This window comes from Bufo gargarizans, chromosome 6 (assembly GCF_014858855.1).
Source record: "Bufo gargarizans isolate SCDJY-AF-19 chromosome 6, ASM1485885v1, whole genome shotgun sequence".
NCBI classification, from domain to species: Eukaryota; Metazoa; Chordata; class Amphibia; order Anura; family Bufonidae; genus Bufo; species Bufo gargarizans.
In genome coordinates, this window is record NC_058085.1 from 50,314,731 (window position 1) to 50,337,226 (window position 22,496).

General features: G+C 46.7%; 1 protein-coding gene across 2 annotated transcripts in view; it reads right to left on the bottom strand.

Moving 5' to 3' along the window:
* Positions 1–15,418, bottom strand: part of SDK2 (sidekick cell adhesion molecule 2) — a 601,666-nt gene extending 586,248 nt beyond the window's left edge. For both annotated transcript variants that reach the window (XM_044299247.1, XM_044299246.1), the window contains exon 1: positions 15,338–15,418. In XM_044299247.1, the coding sequence (XP_044155182.1) occupies positions 15,338–15,410 (73 nt within the window). In that variant the 5' untranslated portion in view covers positions 15,411–15,418. The remainder of the gene's footprint in view (positions 1–15,337) is intronic.
* Positions 15,419–22,496: the final 7,078 nt, after the last annotated feature.

Sequence of the window (22,496 nt, forward strand, 5' to 3'; positions counted from 1 at the left end):
TCCAATCATAAGGGTACCGCCGTACAGATCCACAGATTGCATGAGAAAAACGCCTGCATTTGATCATGGAAACAGCGCCACCTTGACCATGGGCTGTGGCTGGTACTGCAGCTCAGTCTTGTGTACTTGTCTGGGATTTTAAGAAAAGTGAACAGGAGCTGAAAATGGTATAAAATAAAGATTAAAACCTATATTAAATGGCTAAATCCATCCATAACAATGACGTCATGTACATCTTTTACGTAACCGCCTTAGCGTTGATGCATGTACCGCATGTGATGGCTAAGGCCAGTGATTGGCTGCAGTTCTTATGGAACAGTAGGGAGTGTCGGGGGACCACTAGAGTGGATATGAAAGGCGATGTTTCTGTTTTTTCCCCCTGAAATAGTGCCACTGTTATCCTAAGGCTGTGTCTGGTAATACAGCTGTTGAATGATTCTGACCTGCAATACCCGGCACGACCTTTGGACAAGAGTGGCGCTGTTTCTCTGTATAAATGGATGAAAAGAAACGCCAGCAAACTAGGATTAAGAGCAGTGCAAACCCTAATACCGTCTACTTTCTATTTTATCTGTTAATGATTACCTAAAAGTAAACTCTCTAATGAAAAAGTAACGGACTCTGCCGTTTGCTAAACAGAAGTCAACATATGTCGAGGCCATTGCATTATGGGTGGCCCTGACATGTGCATGTGTCCCACCCATGGTCACTACAACAGTTGATGTCCAGCACTACTAGGGCTGTGCTTTTCAACGGCAACAACTCAATATAACACTATGATAAAAAGAAGAATAAAAAATAGTAAAACAGTAAAGTCAATAGCAGCAGATGAAGCCTAAGGAGGTCTTGGAGAGCTAATCTTCAGGCTCATCTCAAAGTAGACATCCCCAGCTGCACCATGCCAGGAGTGACCAAAATGTCAAGGTAATGCAACCGTGGGTTCCAACAGAACCTGTTCCCTTGGATCACACCTAGCAGGAACAGCCAAAACATTACCCAAGCACCCTTTGCAAGAGGGTCCCATAACCTCCTATGGGCCCCAATCACATCCTCACAGCCCTCCTTAGTAGAACAGACACTGTTGAAAAACATGCTGTGGAACAAAAGGACTCAAGTTAAGGCGGGTAAGTAGGCTGTTTCTGGCACGAATCAAAGTGGTACTGCTTGGTGAATTATTATAATTTTTACAGATATGCTCATGTAGCGGTTTACCTCATGTAAATGTTACCCATGCTTATTATTTTTTCAATTTGGACCCTCCTGACTTTTTTTTTTTACCATGTAAACCAATCTCTCTGGTTTCTTTACGTCCTGTAGGTAGCACTTCCTGTTTCTTTATCCAACCAAACCCAGGATGCAATTCTCTTTTCTGTTCCACAGCTCCAGCATAGCCCCTAGCAACATCTAGCTAGTTTATAAGCTCCTCCCACCCAGCTAGTTACACAGACATTCCCTTATCACCGCCCCTAACAATGCCTAGCTAGTTTATAGCTCCTCCCACACATCTAGTTACATAGACACTCCCCTATCACTGCCCCTAACAACACCCAGGTAGATTATAGCTCCTCCCACCCATCTAGGTACATAGACACTCCCCTATCACTGCCCCTAACACCCAGGTAGTTTATAGCTCCTCCCCCCGATGCTAGTTACAGTACATAGACACTCCCCTATCACTGCCCCCACTATAGACTCGATGGTCATGTGACCACAGCCTAGAACGTGAGATAGGAACAATAAAAGTAAAAAATTAAAAAATACCTTACAATATTGTCGTGACCTTCATAAATGGTTATTTTAATGGATGCTGGTGCAAACCAGAAATCCCCTTTATAAAGGTACTGGAGCGACCAATCAGATCGGGTTTCTCATTTTGTAGACCACATTCTAAAAATAACAGCGGGGATCTGTTTGGCTCCTATAACTTCATCTTTCACTCATACTGGTTTTCACACACGAGGCCTATTGTGTTATAAGGGACCTTACAGTATACAAACAAGCCACCGATCTGCCTTTAACTCCCTGGCAATCTTTACACCCCGCTTTTTCGCACTCTCCGCAGTCTCCTTCCAGTGTTCAAGCTTTTCACAGTCATATTCCTACGCGTTTTGTGTCTGTCATTTGTGGCATTCATCATCGTCAGCTGCTATGAAAGTGCCCCCTCCCATTACCTGCCTGCTCGGCTTCTCTGTTTTCTCTCGTACCTCGAGTTCCTCGTCTGGCTGGGAGAGATCGTTTTGCCGTGGATGTCCCGGTGGACCATTTCTCAGGGTACCTTAGAGAAAATTACATTTCCGAATCCCAGTGTGACCGTGTACTCTCTCTTTTCTGACATCTCCCCTGAGGAAATCAAGATCTATCTTCTACGTTTTGCAGAGTCTGGGTAATGTCTCACTCTGCACCTCATCGTTGCTATGGACTCTGCAGCCATCTGTGAAGGCTTTACCAGAACCATTCTCTATCACGAATTAAAGGGTCACTGTACATGAACTGACAGTTATTATACACATATAGAGCCCTCAATTAACATTTGCAAATACAGTAGAATTCCATTGAATGGGTTGGACTGGCCCACCAGAGTACCAGAGAATCCTCCTGTGGGCCCAGTCTATAAAGCTATAGTGGGCCCCAACGGTCCAAGAGAAAAAAAAAACATTTGGCGCCAATCACCTGCTACTAGGGTCTATTTATTTGATTCAAAACCTTTTCGACTTTATTGATTACATAAAGTTTGGGCCCTGAGAATAATTTCCTCTGGTCGACCCCATTTCAACACCACTTAAAGGGGTTTTTAGGACTTCTAAACCACCCCCACTGCTTTCTGAGCCAGTTATGTGACCTGCATCTTTGAGAAAACCTGACTTCTACCATTGTCGCATTCACCTTCTTCACTGATGAGCAGGGGATTAGGAAACCCAGGAAACCCCTGTAATCTGCTATCAACAAGATTATTAAATATTCTGCATTATCCGTGAGTCCTGGGCTGTCTTCACTGCACTTCTGGTCTCTACATGTAAACTTTCTGCATGGACAGGAACATGTGCACTGCTGTAGCCAAGCTGTGGCTACCCTAGAGTCCGACATTGACTATAGGGTAGCTATCTCCACTAGGTGGCACCACAGAGACCACTTTCTTTGACCAATTTCACACGAGCGTAGTCAGTCTGTGAAATGGGCTCCATGTGGCAGCAGTATTTAATGGACTGAATGCTGCTCCTGTGACACAAACTTACAGCACTATAATGATGTATAATGCTGCGTGTTCCTGCCCAACCTCAACTGTACTGAATTGGACAGACAGCATTATATGACTACAATTCAGTACAGCCGAGGTCAAGCAGGAACACACAGCGATAAACCAGTTGACTTAATAGGATGTAAGATCACTTCCGTCAGCTGCCAGACCTACCACAAAATACCCTCCCTGTAAGCATTTTAGCCCAAACAGGAGCCCCAGCCATCAGCTTGCCGAACCTCTTGAGATGCACGCTCCAACATGTCATGCACTTCGTAAACATTGTATTGCCTTCCAGGACCCTCCATTAACCAGCCCCTGCTACAACCGAAAATTAATTACCTAACCATGGGCGGGCGGGCAGGTGGGGGTAACTCTCCGGTATACCCCAGACACTGTTGCAGATCCCACCCCTACACTAGATTATATACAGCCCGCAAAGTTAGCAAACCCCACCCCCTTTCTCAACCATACAGACACCTAACCCGAAAACACTTACTTAACCCTTTCCTGGCTACATACTTCCCCCTAAGTCAAGCTACACTTCGCTACTGCCTGCGCCCCGCTCCGTTGCTCTACTTCAGAAGTGCGTGTTTTATGTGGGAGCGTGAACTCTTTGACCAGACTGCTCAGTATTAAAATTATTTATAATGCTGTGTGTCTCAGCCTGACCTCAACTGTAATGATTGGTACTGACATAATGCCATCAGTAATAATTATTACAGTTGAGGTTGGGCAGGAACACGCTCGCAGCATTATACATCATTCTGGTCAAAGGAGCAGAATTCCCTAAAGGAATTCACGCTCCCACATGGAACATGTTAACCTGAAACTGGCCTAATGCTGTGTGTTCTGGCCTGACCTCAGCTGTACTGAATATTACTGTACTCATGTAATGTTTCAGTACAGTTCAGTACAGCCAAGGTCAGGCAGAAACACACAGCATTATACATCATTATAATGCAGTGAGTTTGTGACACATGAGCATAGATCAATCTGGATACTACTGCTGTCACATGGAGCGGGATTCACGGACTGAATACGCTCATGCGAAATTGCCCTCTCTTAAAGGTGTGCTAATCTGAATATCGTTTTTCCCAGGAAGCATTGCAGTGGCGTCCTCTGCAAGAAGACTCCAAAGAAGCTTTGGGGGCTTCGAAGGAGGGGGGAGCTTTAATGGGTGTAATCACTCCCACCGATACAGCTCTATTAGCAGCTTTAGCATCCCTAAGCACCTGCAGTAAAGATCAACAAACACAGACGAGGCTAAAAACTAAATAAAAGCGCATTAAAAAACACGGCGGAAATGTGTAATCCTGAAGCCATAACAAATTATGGCTCGCTGTACATTTTATGGGCCAATTATCCTCTAACGACCCAACCAGATTACAATTTGTGTGAAGATTCTCCACACAATATACTTTACTGGGTGACAAAAAAACTAAAAAAAAAAAAAGACAGTTCCAGACTACTGTATATAAAAAATAATAATAAATTCGCGATGTTCCGGGTTATCTGGCGTATGCATAAAGCATGATGGCCAGCGGAAAATACTAAATAAGCTCGAAAGATCTGCAAATATTGAAACAGTCCAAGGATCAAAGTTTGTTACAAAAAACACAAGGCAAGCAAATAACTCCAGCCGAGCGAAAGGAGAAACTGATGGAATTATTTACCCGACTATTTAAGTCCGGAGAGTCTGGAGCCTCGGGGTTATTCCACAAATTGGCCACTATATCCTCTAAAGCTGAAAGTCAAATAATATTACAGAACACGGAGGCTGTCCGATGTGTGACCGTCTGGAAGCGTTATAAGGTCTTGTTCACACGTTGCGGCATTTCAGCACGATTTTTTTCCGGCATTGAGACCCTTTACCGGATTTCAATACCGAAAAAGTATATAACTCTAGTGTGAAAGTACCCTTATACTATTTATACACAGTGATCTGATTGGCAAGTGCGCGCCGTGCCACTGCTAATCCACTGCTAATGTGATGCCCACTGCACGGATGCCAGATGTCCACAGAAATGAGAAGGCTAAAAGTGAGGGGTCTCAGACTCCCCACCATTTATTACTTCCATATGTCCTATACACATCATTTATACATACAGTGATCAGCCATTACACTGTGTAACTCCCCATCATGCCAACAAAACAGATAGATAGATAGATAGATAGATACAGATAGATAGATACGGTAGATACAGGCTCGGACTGGCCCACAGGGGAATCCTCCGGTGGGCCCCTGAGCGAAGTGGGCCCCTTGTCTCCCACCACATGCACAAGTGGCACATAACACATTAGACTTACTGCACTAAATACATACATACATACATACATGTACAGCACCTCAACCTGCCTATGTTCATATTAAAAACTTGTTAGATTATTTATTATATTTGAATGTATCTGTACGGTGGCCCCCAAAATACATTTTACTGGTGGGCCCTAGTTACCCCAGTCCGACAGTGGATAGATAGATAGATAGGAGATGATAGATGATAGATAGATAATAGATAGATGATAGATAGAAGTTGATAGATAGACGATGATAGATAGATAGATAGATAGATAGATAGATAGATTGATAATGGATAGATAGATAGATGGATAGATAGAAGTTGATAGATAGAAGATGATAAATAGATAGATAATAGATAGATAGATAATAGATAGATAGATAGATAGATAGATAGATAGAAGATATAGATAGATAATGGATAGATAGATAGATAGATAGATAGATAGATAGATAGATGATGATAGATAGATACTGTAGATATATATGATAGATAGATAGATATGAGATAGATAGATAATAGATAAATAGATAGATATGAGATAGATAATAGATAGATAGATAGATAGATAGATGATGATAGATAACAGATAGATAGATATGAGATAGATAGATAGATAGATAGATAGATAGATAATAGATAATAGATAGATAGATAGATAGATATGAGATAGATAATAGATAGATAAAAGAAAAAAAAAGTGACGAGCAGCACACAGACAGTAAATGTGGGTGCAAAACAAATTGAAAAAAGGAAGGCAGCACTCCAGAAGTACATGAAGAAAAACTGATAATTTATTAACCCATGTGACACGGGTGAATAAATCACCCGTTTTTCTTCATGAACTTCTGGAGTGCTGCCTTCCTTTTTTCAATAGATAGATAGATAGATAGATAGATCTCACACTGATGGCAGTAGGGTAACAGTATCAGTGCCCGTCCTCTAATGAATTCGCTGACAAGGCCCGGTAGTATCAGAGGTGCCCACGGTCCCCCATGCCAGGCTGGCGCAGACCCTCACAGGTGTCCTGGCAGTTGCCGGTGATGATTTAGGATCATACTGTAAACCGTCCTGCAGTAAAGCTGCCGTTAGGAGCCATGGACAGAGGCCAAACCTCTACCTTAAATTTATTAGGGCGATTCCGTTTCATCACCCTGACATATAATCTAACTGTAGATAAAAGGCAGGATCGGCGCCTCCTGCAGACTGTGAGCCGCGTCTTCCTTACATAGACAAGTCTGGAGAATTCTGTATTTTCCTTCACGACAACGGATCCAAGACCAGTTCAGAGAGAACAGACGGCAATGGATTTACCTTCAAACGGCTGGTGAATACAGCTGGGGAGCACTGGCACCGCTCGCTGCAAGTTGAATCATTTGACAGTCGGACTAAAACCAAATATGGCACCGCCTGGAAGGCCATCTGCGGCGGGGCACCGGCGCCTGTCACCTCCCTGATTCAAGTAATCACATATGCTGGCCTGGATCTACTGTACAGGAAGGAATGTGTACAATTAGAATGTCTTACAGTAGATTTCTGCTCCTAAGCAGCTGCCTGGCATGCCCATCCTGCATCCTGGCACTGAAAGGACTACGGGAAACCTTAAAGGGCATCTGTCAGCAGCTTTGTACCTATGAAACTGGCTGACCTGTTCCATGTGCCCTTGGCAGCAGCTGAAGGCATCTGTGTTGGTCCCATGTTCATATGTGCCCGCATTGCTGAGAAAAATGATGTTTTAATATATGCAAATGAGCCTCTAGGAGCAGGAGCTCCTAGAGGCTCAGCAGTTTTTGTGATACATAGGGCTAAAAATCAGTCTATTTGCAGACTGTTCCTCATGTGAAGCCTTATCTCTGATCTCCTGACCTCATAAACACTCATTAGAGCAGAACTTATCAAACTAAAAAGAATAGGACTTAAATTAACTTTTATATGGTCAGGAGATCAGAGATAAGGCTTCACATGAGCCGTCAGCTGATAGGACTCAGGAGGGAAAGTCTGTAAATAGACTGATTTTTAACCCTGTGTATCACAAAAACTGCTGAAAATTTTTAATAAAGACCAAATGAAAAAATGATTTTTAGCCCAACATGAGTAACATGCAATCATAAATAAAACTGCCCGGAAGGTGTCCATAGCCTTTACAGGAGTTTGCCCATCAAAGACAATGATGGCATCCCACACCACGCATGCACATTCACTGCTATGTGAGTTCGGAAAATTGCTGAATGAGCGTGCTGGGCTATGTGAGCGCACCTCAAATACGTGGCCACCTCTCCACTCACCGCTATTGGACTGCTAGTGCTCGGCTATTTTCGGAACAACTATAGCGGTGGCCATGCTTGCATGGTGCGCTCTCCTTCACTTTGGAGGTCCAATTCTGGTGATAAGAGAAGGTCCCAGAGATGGGACTCACACCTGTCTGACACTGATGGCATATCCTAGCAGTATGCCATCAATGTCTCAGATGGGAATATCCCTTTAAGCCATAGTCTTATCGGTTTGATTAGAATTTAGCTATAATGAGTGTTTATGAGCCGTCAGGATTTCAGAGATAAGAGCTCAAAGCTGATGGATTCATTGTAAAAACAGAAATCAATAGTCTGCAGATACAGTGAAAGTGAAGGCTGTAGAACAAAAACTGTTGGAAGTTTTTAATAAAGAACAACTAAAAAATGATTTTATTAGCCCAAAATGAGTAAAAATGCCCTCAACAGTGTTCTTAGCCTTTAAATCTGTAGTATCCACGCTGCAGATTTCCTTTGCTATGTGAAAACTGTGCCAAGTCTGCAGTAAAATCCATGATAAACCCGCACGTGACCTCATCCGTGGTTGCAAATCCACGGCAGTTCCCTTAGGGTTAAATCACGGGCAGTTTTTGCTGCAATTGACCAAAAATGATGCCACTTTTGGAAGAAAATGCGACAAGCGGTGCAACATGAATGTGATGTCTACCGTATGTCAAAGCAGTGGCGAGCAGGAAGAGAGACCGGATACGGCACTTGCACCCTGCGTGCGCCTTCCCTTCATACAGCTGATTGGCGGGGGTGCCGGGTGTCGGACCCTCGCCGATTCGATGCTGATTTGATACTGAGGATAGGTCAGCAATATTAGAAGCCTGGAAAACCCCTTTAAGCTCAAACATGATTGTCTAGGCTGGACACCCATGTAGCAAACTCTCTGCTGTGAGAAGTCTCATGCCTGCGTCAGCTTCCTGCTCACTGCCGCCCCCTGCTGATTAAAGTACAGGAAAGTGACCAAAAGTGTCTTCCACAACAACCAATCGGATCCCAGCTCTAATATATTGGCGCACCTATGAAAAATTAAAGCAGCGACCTGATTGGCTGCTATAGTTAACTGTGGACCCCCACCCGCAAACTCAACTTATAGGAACCCCAACTTCTCCAGCCCAAGGCGGGCATCTCAATGGGAAACGTGCCTTTCGTATGCAGAAATCATCGATTTTAACGACCCCGGCAGAACGAGGATCCTGTGATGTGAAGCCAAAAGGGGGGATGGCGGCAGACGGTCAAGGACGGATCACATGTTTGCGATTATCCCACCGCCAGACAGTCCACGAGAAAAGATTTATTAGCCAGCATGTTATTTAACTGCAGGGTAAAATACAGTGCACACAGGTGCTTTTTAAAGGGGTCCTCAATCATGTCAAACAGTCACTTCCTCCCGTCCCCAATCGCTGGCAGCCACAGGGGGTAATCGGTCATAGCCTAACAGATCTGAAGGCTTCAATGTCTTCCCCAGAAATAGCGCCACTCTTATCGAAAGGGCTGTTTCTGGTATTGCAATATTCAAGTGAATGATACTGAGCTGCAATACCAGACACAGCCACTGGACAAGGGTGGCGCTGTTAAGATGCAGACTTTTTAAAAATCTTACACAACCCCTAAAATCCTAAGGATGGGTTTGGATCCTGTTAGATCAAGAAGGCCTCCAACGCATGAAGCCATAGTATACCGTAAATGTCTATTCACATGGTGAGATCAAATTGTGCTTCATGTTCACAATTACAATGCCTTAGCAAAATCGCTGCATTTTGCCCCAATTTCTCAGTAATCACTGCAAGAAACCCCAATTGAACTGCACCGTGTAACTAGACCCTGGGGCTAACATTTTACCTTTTACCGCCATTGCGCTGGTGTTTTCTTAAAGCAACAGTAGCATATACAACACTCCATAATGGCAGAGTCATTCCCCCCCCCCCCCCCACCAAAATCAATGGGGGGGGGGCAATAAAAATGCAACGGAGCAAACTGGCCCAAACACCTAAGCGTCTGGCTTCTAAAGGCAGAATGTGAAGGCGATTTCTGTATGTGAAACATTAGGGGGGGTGGGGGTGGGGGGGTATGGCGTGCTTGGGTTAATGATGCAGAAAAAAAAGCAAGGTCTGAACTAATAGCCTAATGGAGGCACCAATGTACCATTGGCATAGATGTCATCTATAGAGGCAGCAATACTGGAAAATGGTAATAATAATCTCAAATTATTACCTGTCTTCCCACAATTTTAGTAATAGAATGCCAGAACTGCAGTGAAGACTGACACTAAGTGCGGTATATGGAATGATAAGTGGAATAATCAGGTCTGCATAATGCTGTGCATTTATGGGCATTGTGGAAACCTGACCTGTATGGGCACTGTAATAACTTAGCGCATTCTCAGGTGCTTAATGGTGCCGGTAATGTGCCGTTATTGGCAGCCATCCTGCCAGTTAGAATTCACCCGTATAACACCAGTCAATGCTATTTAAAGGGGTTGTCTCATATGAGACACTGGTGGCATATGCCATCAATGTCAGGTAGGTTGGACACGCTCCTATCTAAAAAACGGGTACCCAAAAGCAAAGGAGAGCGCATTGTGCATGCACGGCATTCATTTCTATGGGAGTTCCGAAAAAAGCCAAGCAAGAGTGCTTAGCTATTTTTGGAAATCACATAGAAACTAATGGAGAGCACACTGCGCAAGCGCTGCCACTGCTCCATTCACTTCGATGGAACTTCCAGTAATAGCCAAGCCAGCTCCCAAAGAAATAAATAGAAAGGACACTGTGCAAGTGCGGCCACCTCTCCATTCACTTCAATAGGACTGCCATAAATAACCAAGCCAGTTCCCATAGACATGAGTAGAAAGGGCACTGCGCAACTGCGGCCACCTCTCCATTCATTTCGATGGGACTACTAGAAATAACCATGCCAGTTCCCATAGACATGAATAGAAAGGGCACAGCGCAACTGCGGCCACCTCTCCATTAATTTTAATGGGACTGCCAGATATATTCAAACCCGCTCCCATAGAAATGAATAGAAAGGGCACTGCGCAACTGCGGCCACCTCTCCATTCATTTCGATGGGACTGCCAGAAATAACCAAGCCAGTTCCTATAGACAAGAATAGAAAGGGCACTGCGCAACTGCGGCCACCTCTCCATTCATTTCGATGGGACTGCCAGAAATAACCAAGCCAGTTCCTATAGACAAGAATAGAAAGGGCACTGCGCAACTGCGGCCACCTCTCCATTCATTTCGATGGGACTGCCAGAAATAACCAAGCCAGTTCCTATAGACAAGAATAGAAAGGGCACTGCGCAACTGCGGCCACCTCTCCATTCATTTCGATGGGACTGCCAGATATATTCAAACCCGCTCCCATAGAAATGAATAGAAAGGGCACTGCGCAACTGCGGCCACCTCTCCATTCACTTTGGTGGGACTGCCAGAAATAACCAAGCCGACTCCTATAGAAATGAATAGTGGGTGGCTGCGCAGGTGTGTCTGGTCTTCGTTCACTTCAGGGGTCCCGTTCTGCAGATAGGGAGGGGTTTTATAGGTGGGACCCACATCTATCTGACATTGGTGGCATATCCTAGCGCAGGGGTCAGCAACCTTTGGCACTCCAGCTGTTGTGAAACTACAATTCCCAGCATGCTCCATTCACTTCTATGAGAGTTCAGAGATCAGTAGAGGAAGTATCCCTGCTGGACGTTGCAGTTTCACAACAGCTGGAGTGCCACAGGTTGCCTACCTCTGTCCTAGTGATATGCCACCAATGTCCCCTTTAAGGATACACCCAAAAATCTATATCTTGGCCATTGCATCAGACTACCACCATAAGGGTATGTTCACACAGGGGAGGACACGCTGTGTGAATTTTCCTGCACCATTTAGAGTTGCAGCAAATTGGATGGGATTTTAAAAAAATCTAAAAAAAAAAAAAAAAAAAGATCTGCAGCACCTCAATGTATGCAATGTGTAGGGTGAAACCCATAACAAATCCGCAAGTAAAACATGCAGATTTTACCACAAATTCTGCAGCGAATCTGCAGTGGATATTTCCCGCTGCAGATCACCTCCCATGTGGACAACATTAGACAAGATCCATTTATTGCCCATCTTTACTGGCCAGTACTACCTGCAGTCCTATGGAAAGCCACAGATACCGCCACGGTTTGTGCCTAATGACAGACTCAGCTCTGCTACATCTTGACACAACAATGCAAATAAAGACCGTGCTGCAAAGAGCTTTCATTCGGAAAAAAGGGAGGACGAGGACAATAATGGATACACAGGCAGACGAGGCTCTCTACATCATCTGGTTTTTACCATTCTTTGTATTTGGCATGAAAATAAAAGAACTTAAAAAAATCAATTAAAAAAAATGAAAAAAAAGCCGAGAAGAACTTTACCTCATCTCTCTGTGATGTGGACACAAGTATGAGGCATAACTTACCACCGAAGGATTTACAATACCTTCAATGAGCGCACAACCCAGCAGAGCTTTAACAGGCACAGGGGCTAATGCACGTTGATGGAAGGGTTCACAGCAGTCCAAATTCGATAGATTACACGTGGATTAGTGAATAAGAGATTCTTAAACTAGTGAGTAAGAGCACCACACCTGTACGATCACATAAAGGACTGTCCATCAAGCAGCTCTAGTTCAAGATGGAAGGGTCCCACTGCTCAGACCCCATATCATCAAGTGGGTCCAGAAAAAAAAAAATGGCGCGAAATGATATTTTTGGACCCATTGGTGACCACTTAGGCCACTAACTGGAGCTCTGAATCAAAGTATTACCTGGTGTCCACTGAAATGAATGGGTGTCCATGTAATACATGGATGGCAGTGGTCATCAGAGTGAGAGCCATGGTAAGTTTGGTTCACTAGAACCACTGGAGGTCGGGGAATCAAGGAATGGAGGTCCTGACTGGGGATCACCTTTCAGTACCTCCATAAACTAATAGGGCATAAAGAAAGAGACAATGGGACTTGTGCACACTGTGTCTGAAGCCCTTCATTTGGTGTATATGCTGGGAAATGTTCATGGTGTATACATCATCTATATTCAAAGGGCTCCATTCATCTGATGGAGGTCAAAGGGTGTTCCTAGGTCAAAGGGTGTTCCTTAGGGCTCCGCTGGGGTGCCACAAAAAAATCTCAACTACATGGCACAACTTTTTTGGTACAATTGGAGTTAATGGAGTCTATGCCTATACAGAGGCATACTTAGGATCCTACCATCAAAGATATACAGTGTATTCCTGACATATACCTCGATGGAATGGTCAGACAAGGTGCCTACAGAGCAAAAGAGGACTCTTACTTAAAGCTTAATGCATGGTTGCGATAAAATGATGGAGATATCAGATCTGTAGTGTCGCGGAGAAGACTTTGGATGACAAGAGGATAGTTCATAAGCCTGCTTCTTGGAGTTTTATATTATCCTGCAATATATTATGGGACAACCAACGGAGAAGTATTGAGGGCAAAAGACGGTTGACATGACATGTGGAGACCAAGAATGAAATTATGGACAAACCATTGAGAAGACCCAAAAAGAAGTTGAAACATTCTGGATTATATTAGATGATGACCAACTAAGAATAGTTAAGGGCAAAATAGGAAAGGCGTGATGTGTGGAGACCACCAAAGAAATCATGGACAAACTATTGAGGAGACCCAAACAGAAGTCGGGAAAATCTGGATTGTATTATGGGACAACAAACTGAGAATAGTTAAGGGCAAAATATGATAGATATCACGTGTGGAGACCACCACAGAAATCATGGACAAACCATTGAAAAGACCCAAACAGAAGTCGGCACATTCTGGATTATATTATGGGATGACTTACTGGGAAGAATTACTGGGAAGAATTGAGGGCAAAAGAGGAAGAGCATGACAAGTGAAGACCACAACGGAAATCACAGACACGCCACATAGAAGACCCAAGCAGAAGATTGGACATTCTGGGGAACTACTGGTCATATGGTTGGAAAGGATGGAAAGCTTCAGGGCACCAAACAATAATACAAACGATGATGTCACTGCCTGGGTTGGTGAACCGAGAACACAGACTTTCTAATTTGTAAGTGCCAAGATGTTTGCCAAAGAGATGACATCACTGTCCTAAAGCTGACACGACTCTGTTAATGTACTATAGCCAGACAATGTTATTAACACTAGTGAGGTGGAACATCTCCGAGCCAACGTCTTGTCACTCCTGACTAGACATTTCAAGTCTCCAAAAATAGACCAAAAACAGACTGTACAACCCTTGGGACAAAGAAGAAATGAGAAAATATGCAGATACAGCAAAGGAGTAAAGTGCAAGTGAAATTGTAGAGATCAGAGAGTCTTTATCCAGTCAAATGATATGTCCACGAGGACAGGGTAGTAGCTAAACATCTGAATGGAGAATTGGGACTGCTCACTACTCATGTCAGCCGGCATCTTTATAGTAGGATTGACTCCTGTACTGAGTATACGCTGTATATCAGTGGTCTCCAACTGGTGGTCTCCAACTGTTGTACAACTGCAACTCCCAAGCTATCTGGGCATGATGAGAAATGTAGTCCCACCCCAATGGTGACTTTAACAAATCCTAAACGACCATTACTTGACCTAAGTCTTCAAGGCGTTCTCCAAATATTTAGGTGCAACTGTAATTAACCCTCATTCTTCCTTCTCCCTTCCTCCAATATCAGCTTCCCCTGGCTGGGTTCCAGGAAGCTGAGATTTGAGGAGTAGTTTGTTAGGGTCCTCACACTGAACAGTTGATTTGAATGTTCCTATGACATGGAGGGAACACAGTGGTCACTGGTGGTTTTCCTTCCCTGACCAGACAAACGAGTAATAAGAATTAGGGCACACTCACACAATGCGGTCAATTTCTGCAAATACCCCAAACATCACACTGTGTGAACATACTTTTAGGTACAGAGACCACCAGTTCTCCATGGTGAGAAGCCTACCAAACTGCTCCTCACATCTCAGCTTCAGTAGTATGGTTTATTAGGGTTAACATCTTTGGATTTTCAGAAGCACACTGCTGGATACAGCTCAGGCCATTGGCCCCGTGGCTATAAACTTCAGCCGTGGTCCACAGTAAACCCGAATTAGGTTCATGTCCTCATGGGCTGTGAGAGAGAAGACGCTGGATACTGTATGGAGTATGTCCAGAATACCAATGACATGTTCAGGAGGAGGATAGTGAGACTCGACTCTTAGCAACTGATGGAGTTTGTTTGTCACCTTGGGCATCATTTTGCCAGCAGACAGGTGCAGACCCGGTCACCATATAGCAATACATACAACATACAACATATACACAGCAGCGCAATCAAAACACAATGATACAAAACTTCCAAGTACCAAAATATTTTGCAGCAATGAAAAGGTTACGATGTTGCACCAGCGACTGCATGAAGCCCCTGAGTGCACATGCATGGGTTCCTGATGTGTTCATACAAGAGCCCTGGCATCATAGCCAACCCTATAGTACCAACCTTGAGCCCAGGCTGGGCACAGCACCCCCAGAGCTGTCATCCATATCCAGGTCTGCCAGTATGCTCCAGACATTCCTGCTGTTTATAATCCTGGGAAAGCTTAATAAACTGGGGGAAAGGGGGGGGGGGGGTCTTGCACTTGAAGGGGGGATACCAGCTACTCCCCAAATTGCCAAGCCGTTTCCACAACAGAGAGGTGATGCTTGCAAAGGCTGCACATTAAGAAGACCAAGGTCCTGTAGGATTTGTGGTGGGAACAAGCTAATCCCCAGATCAGTGAAGTTGGATGCACAGAGTCCTCCTGTAAACCCTAGAGCTTCCTCCTATTCTGGAGAAAGTTTATGTGCCCTGCTCCCCAGGATGGGCAGTGCATTGGGGTGGTAAAGTTTTCCTATAGATCCTGGCAGGAGTCTGGGCAGCTTGTGGCAAGTGCCTGCTCTCTGCTTCTCCTCCACTTGCTTGTTCCTTGGCTGCTGTTAGCTTGCCTGCTGCTCCATGGATGGTGAGCAGGGGAATGCTGCTGCTGCTGAAGCTCAAAGACCCAGGATAAGGAGGAGGGAGAGGGAATGACATGGTAGGAGGGATGTGTCATGTACAATAGCGAGGATTGCCACCTAGTGGTCGCTCTGTGGTAGTGCAGCAGTCGTTTGTACATTCAAATGATGACATTTCCAGTAGTTCTCAGCAGCTGGCTGAGGAACATATGCACAACACATGAGGGTTTATTCAATCTGGAGGCATCGTCATAAAACATGGCAACCTTTTTGCAAAGTGCAGGGGAACTGGGACAGGATGAAGGAATACATTTCTCTTCAAAAAGAGGATCATGGAAATAAAATGTAACACCCCATTTAGTGGTGCAGACAGAGCTAATTAGACCAAGTTGCCTGTAGTCCAGGTTTTACTGTTCCAGAGGATGCAAGAAAATGGAAAATGAGGGTAGTCATCCATAGCGACTTTACTGGACTACAGTATGTGCCATTTAAAGGGCATCTATCAGAAGATCTGTACCTATGACACTGGCTGACCTGTTACACGTGCACTTGGCAGCTGAAGGCATCTGGGTGTGTTCATATGTGCCAAGAAGAAGGAATTTTTTTATATATGCAAATAAGCCTCTGGGAGCAACGGGGGCGTTACCATTACACCTAGAGGCTCTGCTCTCTCTGCAACTGCGGCTCCCTCAGCTCTTTCACAGGGCCAGACAGTGAAAACATCATCACATCTGACCCTGACTTCTCCAAAACTGCAGAAGGCGTGGCAGTTGCATAGAGAGCAGAGCCTCTAGGTGTAATGGTAACGCCCCCGTTGCTCCTAGAGGCTCATTAGCATATATTAAAACATGATTTTTCTCAGTAATGCGGACACATATGACCATGGGACGAACACAGATGCCTTTTTTGTTTTTCTCACTTAAAGGGATTCTGTCATGAGAAACGTGGCAGTGGCGTGCCTAAGGTGTTTGACCACATACCTCTTACATCCAGGGACATCTCCTGTCATGTAGACCTTCTCTTTCCTCTTCTCCTCCATTAGGCCCCTTTCACACGGGCGAGATTTCCGTGCGGGTGCGATGCGTGAGTTGAACGCACTACACCCGCACTGAATCCTGACCCATTCATTTCTATGGGGCTGTTCACATGAGCGGTGATTTTCACGCATCACTTATGCGTTGCGTGAAAATCGCAGCATGTTCTATATTCTGCGTTTTTCACGTAACGCAGGCCCCATAGAAATGGATGGGGTTGCGTGAAAATCGCAAGCATCCGCAAGCAAGTGCGGATGCGGTGCGATTTTCACGCATGGGTTCTAGGTGACAGTCTATTCACTGTATTATTTTCCCTTATAACATGGTTATAAGGGAAAATAATAGCATTCCGACTACAGAATGCTTAGTATAATGGTGCTGGGAGGGTTAAAAAAAATAAAAAAGTTAACTCACCTTATCCCCATGATCGCCTAGTTCCCGGTCGGTCTCTTCTTTAGCTGTGGCTAAAGGACCTTTGGTGATGTCAGATCACATGCTCCATCACCATGGTGATGGACCATGTGATTGGAGCATGTGATCTGACATCACCAAAGGTCATTCAGCCCAAGCCCACAGCTAGAGAAGAGACCGACCGGGAACTACACGATCTTGGGGATAAGGTGAGTTAACGTTTTTATTTTTTTTTAACCCTTCCAGCACTATTATACTAAGCATTCTGTATTCAGAATGCTATTATTTTCCCTTATAACCATGTTATAAGGGAAAATAATAGAATCTTCAGAACATCAATCCCAAGCCCGAACTGCTGTGAAGAAGTTCGGGTTTGGGTACCAAACATGCGCGATTTTTCTCACGCGAGTGCAAAACGCATGACAATGTTTTGCACTCGCGCGGAAAAATCGCGGGTGTTTCCGCAACGCACCCGCACATTTTTCCGCAACGCCCGTGTGAAACCAGCCTTAGACCGCCATGACAAATTCTTTCAGCTGCATCTCGTCTCTACAGAGTTTGTTACACAGACACGTTAGATTTCTCAATTTTTCCATCAACCTCCTCATCCTGGTGTCCCCACAGTGTCATCCTGCTGCCACCCCCAATACTGTGCCCATTGTGCCCCCCAATGCCCCAGGTACTATACTGCTGAAACAATACTGACCCTAATAGACATAATTGGGGTCATTTATCAAACTGGTGTAAAGTAGAACTGGATTTCCAAAAGAGCTGTCAAATATGAAAGGTGGATTCTGATTGGCTGCTATGGGCAACTAAGCCAGTTTTCCTTTACACCAGTTTCATAAATTACCCCAAATGTCCCTATAGTGTCCACAGCAGCTATAATGTACCCTAGAGTGCCCCCAGTAATACAAACACCCTATATCAGTTATGGCGAACCTTTTACAGACCGAGTGCCCAAACTGCAACCCAAAACACACTTATTTATCTCAAAGTGCCAACACGCACTTTAACCTGAATGCCAATACAGTATATCTTCCATGTACTTTATCATGTAGCTGTAATAGCCTGCCTACATTCAGTGCGCTGCCTGTGCTGTTCATAGTGAGCCCTGCGCTGATGAATGGCAGGGAAAGTTTAAGGCATACTGGTACATCATACCAGGGAGCAGGTGCCCACAGAGAGGGCTTTGAGTGCCACCTCTGGCACCCGTGCCATAGGTTCGCCACCACTGCCCTATATTGTGCTCCAGGTAATAATCCCTGTATAGGGTCCCCAGAAATAATAGAATGGCCCCTACAGTGCCTCCCTAATAGCAACACCCCCCACGCTGCCCCCCACACAGTAGTTTTCCGCCACACTTCCCCCCACAGTAATTTCCCCCACACTGCAATTTCACCCCCACAGCAATTTCCCCCACACTGCCCCATACAGTAGTTTCCCCCACACAGTAGTTTCCCCTATACTGCCACCATAAAGTAGTTTCCCCCACACGGCCCCCCACAGCAATTTCCCCCACACTGCCCCATACAGCAATTTCCCCGACACTGCCCCCACACAGTAATTTCCCCCACACTGCAATTTCCCCCATACAGTAATTTCCCCCTCACTGCCCCTATACAGTAGTTTCCCCAACACTGCTCCCACACAGTGGTTTCCCCCACACAGTAGTTTCCCCTATACTGCCACCATACAGTAGTTTCCCCCACACTGCCCCCCCCACAGCAATTTCCCCCACACTGCCCCTATACAGTAATTTCCCCGACACTGCTCCCACACAGTAGTTTCCCCCACACTGCCCCCACACAGTAGTTTCCCCCACACTGCTCTCACACAGTAGTTTCCCCCACATTGCTCCCACACAGTAGTTTCCCCCACACTGCTCTCACACAGTAGTTTCCCCCACACTGCCCCCACACAGTAGTTTCACCCACACTGCTCCCACACAGTAGTTTCCCCCACACTGCCCCCACACAGTAGTTTCCCCCACACTGCTCCCACACAGTAGTTTCCCCCACACTGCCCCCCCCCTCAGCAATTTCCCACACACTGCTCCCACTCAGTAGTTTCCCCCACACTGCCCCCACACAGTAGTTTCCCCCACACTGCTCTCACACAGTAGTTTCCCCCACACTGCCCCCACACAGTAGTTTCACCCACATTGCTCCCACACAGTAGTTTCCCCCACACTGCCCCCACACAGTAGTTTCCCCCACACTGCCCCCACACAGTAGTTTCCCCCACACTGCCCCCCCTCAGCAATTTCCCACACACTGCTCCCACACAGTAGTTTCCCCCACACTGCCCCCACACAGTAGTTTCCCCCACACTGCCCCCACACAGTAGTTTCCCCCACACTGCCCCCACACAGTAGTTTCCCCCACACTGCCCCCACACAGTAGCTTCCCCCACACTGCTCCCACACAGTAGTTTCCCCCACACTGCCCCCACACAGTAGTTTCCCCCACACTGCTCTCACACAGTAGTGTCCCCCACACTGCTCCCACACAGTAGTTTCCCCCACACTGCTCCCATACAGTAGTGTCCCCCACACTGCCCCCCACACAGTAGTGTCCCCCACACTGCTCCCATACAGTAGTGTCCCCCACACTGCTCCCACACAGTAGTTTCCCCCACACTGCTCCCACACAGTAGTTTCCCCCACACTGCTCCCACACAGTAGTTTCCCCCACACTGCCCCCACACAGTAGTTTCCCCCACACTGCCCCCACACAGTAGTTTCCCCCACACTGCCCCCACACAGTAGTTTCCCCCACACTGCTCCCACACAGTAGTTTCCCCCACACTGCCCCCCCACAGCAATTTCCCACACACTGCTCCCACACAGTAGTTTCCCCCACACTGCCCCCACACAGTAGTTTCACCCACACTAATCCCACACAGTAGTTTCCCCCACACTGCTCCCACACAGTAGTTTCCCCCACACTGCCCCCACACAGTAGTTTTCCCCACACTGCCCCCGCACAGTAGTTTCCCCCACACTGCCCCCACACAGTAGTTTCCCCCACACTGCCCCCACACAGTAGTTTCCCCCACAATGCCCCCACACAGTAGTTTTCCCCACACTGCTCCCACACAGTAGTTTCCCCCACACTGCCCCCACACAGTAGTTTTCCCCACACTGCCCCCACACAGTAGTTTCCCCCACACTGCCCCCACACAGTAGTGTCCCCCACACAGTAGTTCCCCCAACACTGCCCCTCACACAGTAGTTTCCCCTATACTGCCCCACACATTAGTTTCCCCCACACAGTAGTTCCCCCCACACTGCCCTCCACACAGTAGTTCCCCCACACTGCCCCCCCACACAGTAGTTTCCCCCACACATTAGTTTCCCCCACACTGCCCTCCACACAGTAGTTCCCCCACACTGCCCACACACAGTAGTTTCCCCCACACTGCTCCCACACAGTAGTTTCCCCCACACTGCCCCCCCCACAGCAATTTCCCCCACACAGTAGTTTCCCCCACACTGCCCCCACACAGTAGTTTCCCCCACACTGCTCCCACACAGTAGTTTCCCCCACACTGCTCCCACACAGTAGTTTCCCCCACACTGCCCCCACACAGTAGTTTCCCCCACACTGCTCCCACACAGTAGTTTCCCCCACACTGCCCCCACACAGTAGTTTCCCCCACACTGCTCCCACACAGTAGTTTCCCCCACACTGCCCCCACACAGTAGTTTCCCCCACACTGCTCCCACACAGTAGTTTCCCCCACACTGCTCCCACAGTAGTTTCCCCACACTGCTCCCACACAGTAGTTTCCCCCACACTGCTCCCACAGTAGTTTCCCCACACTGCTCCCACACAGTAGTTTCCCCCACACTGCTCCCACAGTAGTGTCCCCCACACTGCTCCCACACAGTAGTTTCCCCCACACTGCTCCCACACAGTAGTTTCCCCCACACTGCTCCCACACAGTAGTTTCCCCCACACTGCCCCCACACAGTAGTTTCCCCCACACTGCCCCCACACAGTAGTTTCCCCCACACTGCCCCCACACAGTAGTTTCCCCCACACTGCCCCCACACAGTAGTTTCCCCCACACTGCCCCCACACAGTAGTTTCCCCCACACTGCCCCCACACAGTAGTTTCCCCCACACTGCCCCCACACAGTAGTGTCCCCCACACAGTAGTTCCCCCAACACTGCCCCTCACACAGTAGTTTCCCCTATACTGCCCCACACATTAGTTTCCCCCACACTGCCCCCACACAGTAGTTCCCCCCACACTGCCCTCCACACAGTAGTTCCCCCACACTGCCCCCCACACAGTAGTTTCCCCCACACAGTAGTTCCCCCCACACTGCCCTCCACACAGTAGTTCCCCCACACTGCCCCCCACAAAGTAGTTTCGCATACACTGCCCCCATATAGTAATTTGCCGCACACAGTTGTTTTACCCACATTGCCCCATATAGTAATTTGCCCCCAAATAGTAATCCCTCCCATAATTATTGCCCTCACATAGTAATCTGTCCCATAGTAATTTACCCCCACATAATATTCCCTCCAATAATAATTTGCCCCCACACAGTGTCCCACCATAATATCTTCCCCTCACATATCCTCCTGTGTCCCCCCCCCATGTCCCCCAAAGTTGGCACATAAAAAGAAAAAAAAAGAAAAGCTAAATATTCACCTATGTTCAGGCGCTTTCTCACAGAGGAAGGCGCGCACACTTCACTGTGCTGCTGCGTCCCGGCACAGGCGCGCGTGATGATTTCATCAACCACACCTGCGCTGGGATTTCACTACTGCATAGGCCTTAGTTTTCCTGAACTACTCAGAGGGGAGAAGCATAGGCGTCGCTACAGGGGGGGCAATTATTGCCCCCCCCCAGGTTATTCCTTGCCCCCCCGCGTGCCCTCCGCTGATTCCCCTTTAAAATGCCGGCTGCCGTCGCTAGTGCAATGGAGATCTGTCAGTTTTGCCAAACTGAAAGTACTGCCCATGCTGCCCACCCGCTTTACTATGGGCTCCTCGGCAGTCGGCAGCCAAGTGAATATTCCCCCACCCACCTCAGCTGCTATAGGCTGGGAGGGAGAGAGCAGCACTGCCATTGGCTGCCTGTGTATTTCAGCCTAGCAGGGCCTGCAGCGGCAGAAAAGAATGCGGCTTGGGGATTTAATATCAGGAAACATTGTTGTGCGCCTCTCCCACAGCCACCGTGCCTGGAGGAAGAAGGCAC